Genomic DNA, 2064 nt, shown 5'->3' on the forward strand with positions numbered 1-2064 from the left:
TGTACCACCCTTGTAATGCGGGTCGGTGTTGAAGACTAGGGTGCGGGGTCTTTCAGGGCCTATCTCCCCCATCAGCCCATCGCTAGGAAATACACCTAAAAAGTATTTCTTAGCGTATTTATGCTTGCGTAAGAAGTCACGTATCTGCACAGTGCTCATTTTACTATATTTTAATGATAGTCAAACATAATCTGTCGGTGTGATTGACTTGTATGACGCTGTTGAATACAGAGAATACAACCATGTTCACGTTGGTAGCCAGGGCCTGTGGAAGTGTATTTCAGCTTTTAGATTTCCATTTTTGATCAAGTTGTAGTGGTCACCGTCTTCCATGTCAGGAGTCAGGTCAAACGCAAATAGCGTGTCGCCGGCCCCATACCCCTCTCTTGAAACAACGACTCCCGAGTCACGCAGATGTTTCCCAGTTATCAAGACCAGTCCGAGATATTCACTGACAAAATTGGATGTTCTAAAACTCAGGGTGAACAGTTTTGCAGGGATAACAGCTCCCTCATGGACCAAAGCGGCGTAGTTGATGTCGTAGTGCTTGAAGTTGAAAGGGTTAGAGGTATAGAGCCCACTGAAAGCTGTATTGTCCACAAACCCTATGATGATAAGTTTCGGGAGTTGCCTCAGAAATAGATTTTGCTGCTGCATTAATCTAGTACCGGCGGGGATGCTGAATATCTTCACAGCCACTCTTTCAATGGCGTACTTGGTGTTCGATAGTTGTAAAGCTTCAGCATGGGGCAGTCTGACGCTATGTGACACTTTCACTCTCTTTACAACCAGGCTCGCGGATAGTATAACCAGTTTATACTGCACTGCATCACCGCTGACGAGACAGAACGCGTCCTTGTTGCAGTTGAGTTTGATCTTAAGATCTACACCGTTGACGAGAAGCTTTTCTTGGAAGAAAAGGTCTGAATGTATGCGCCCCAGGAGGTCAAACTGTCTACTGCCTGCGGCGAAGCCGGCTCTTTTTTTAAAACCATTGTTGTCCCCGTCAAACGCTGTGTCCTCAAAATGTGCTTGAGTATCTTTGTAGAAGAGCCCTGCTGAAAGCCGTGTGTCCAGGGCTTCACAACTGTAATTTAGAATACTCCCCATGTAGGCCCTGTAGGCGTACATTTTATCACTTTGCATGATGAGTCGATCACCCAGGTTAATGTCCACTTGATTAAACATGGTTGTGTCAGGTTAGGCGATCGGAGCCACTTTAGCATCAGCCCCGATGTTGGTGCCATCCGCTTTGGATATTTTGCAGTCAAGGTGTAGCAGCGTGTTGTTGAGATCCAAATACATATCTGTGGACCCCAACACATAAAACTCTATCGGCGCCAGAGCCGTCAGAGCAGCTAGAGGCGATACTTCTATGAAAAACTGTTCTCGATGCTGGTCTGTGTGGGTTTAAGAGAAAACAAATGTAGCTCAAGTTTGGCGAATCCACCTGACACGCAGTGTACGAAGGCCATGATAGCTGATTTAAAAAATATTCACACTAGAGAGTGGTCTCTTCTTCTTGGAAGATCTCTTCCATCTTATGACTCTTCTTTTGTGTGGTCCTTTTGAAGAAGTCCTCCATTTTTTATGGGGCATTGGCGGGCCCCTACACCTCAAAGCCCTTCACTTCCTTTTAACACCCGCATGCGCCTTGTACAACAACCCTGCTCCTTCTTTGGGCTGTTTGATTATGTGCTGGGCGACAGCTGATGTTACAGAGCCCACGACGTCATGGGCTATGTTCGTAGCAGCCACTTTAACGTGAGGTTTTTCAATTTCGTACCCTCTTCTCAAAAAAGTCATGGCTCTTCTTAACAAACTCTGAAAGAAGCCCCTCAATCTGGCCCCTTAAAAGTAGGGTGGCGGTCCTCCTCTTCTAATGTTATCCGACACCAGATGTACATTCACATACTCTTCAATGCTGGCTATGGCTCTGTTGATGGCGTCGACCACCACCACCATGATAGTGTAATACCTGTGTGGGAAACTCACGGGGAAGCTCCAGAATTCCTGAGAGCGCTTTATATGAAATTTTGCCTTGTGCTTTGTAAATGTATTCCA

General features: G+C 46.1%; 1 protein-coding gene across 1 annotated transcript; it reads right to left on the reverse strand.

Annotated features, from left to right (window-relative positions):
* Positions 1-246: 246 nt before the first annotated feature.
* Positions 247-1188, reverse strand: LOC138301651 (uncharacterized protein F54H12.2-like). Its single transcript, XM_069242165.1, has one exon. The coding sequence runs from the start codon at positions 1186-1188 to the stop codon at positions 247-249; it is 942 nt and encodes a 313-aa protein (XP_069098266.1).
* Between the last annotated feature and the right edge of the window lie 876 nt (positions 1189-2064).

The sequence above is a fragment of the Pleurodeles waltl genome, chromosome 6, assembly GCF_031143425.1.
Source record: "Pleurodeles waltl isolate 20211129_DDA chromosome 6, aPleWal1.hap1.20221129, whole genome shotgun sequence".
In the NCBI taxonomy this organism is placed as follows: Eukaryota; Metazoa; Chordata; class Amphibia; order Caudata; family Salamandridae; genus Pleurodeles; species Pleurodeles waltl.

Bases quoted from the DNA above. Each gene is read 5' to 3' on its own strand.
- LOC138301651 (XM_069242165.1), bottom strand. From the start codon at position 1,188: ATGTTTAATCAAGTGGACATTAACCTGGGTGATCGACTCATCATGCAA.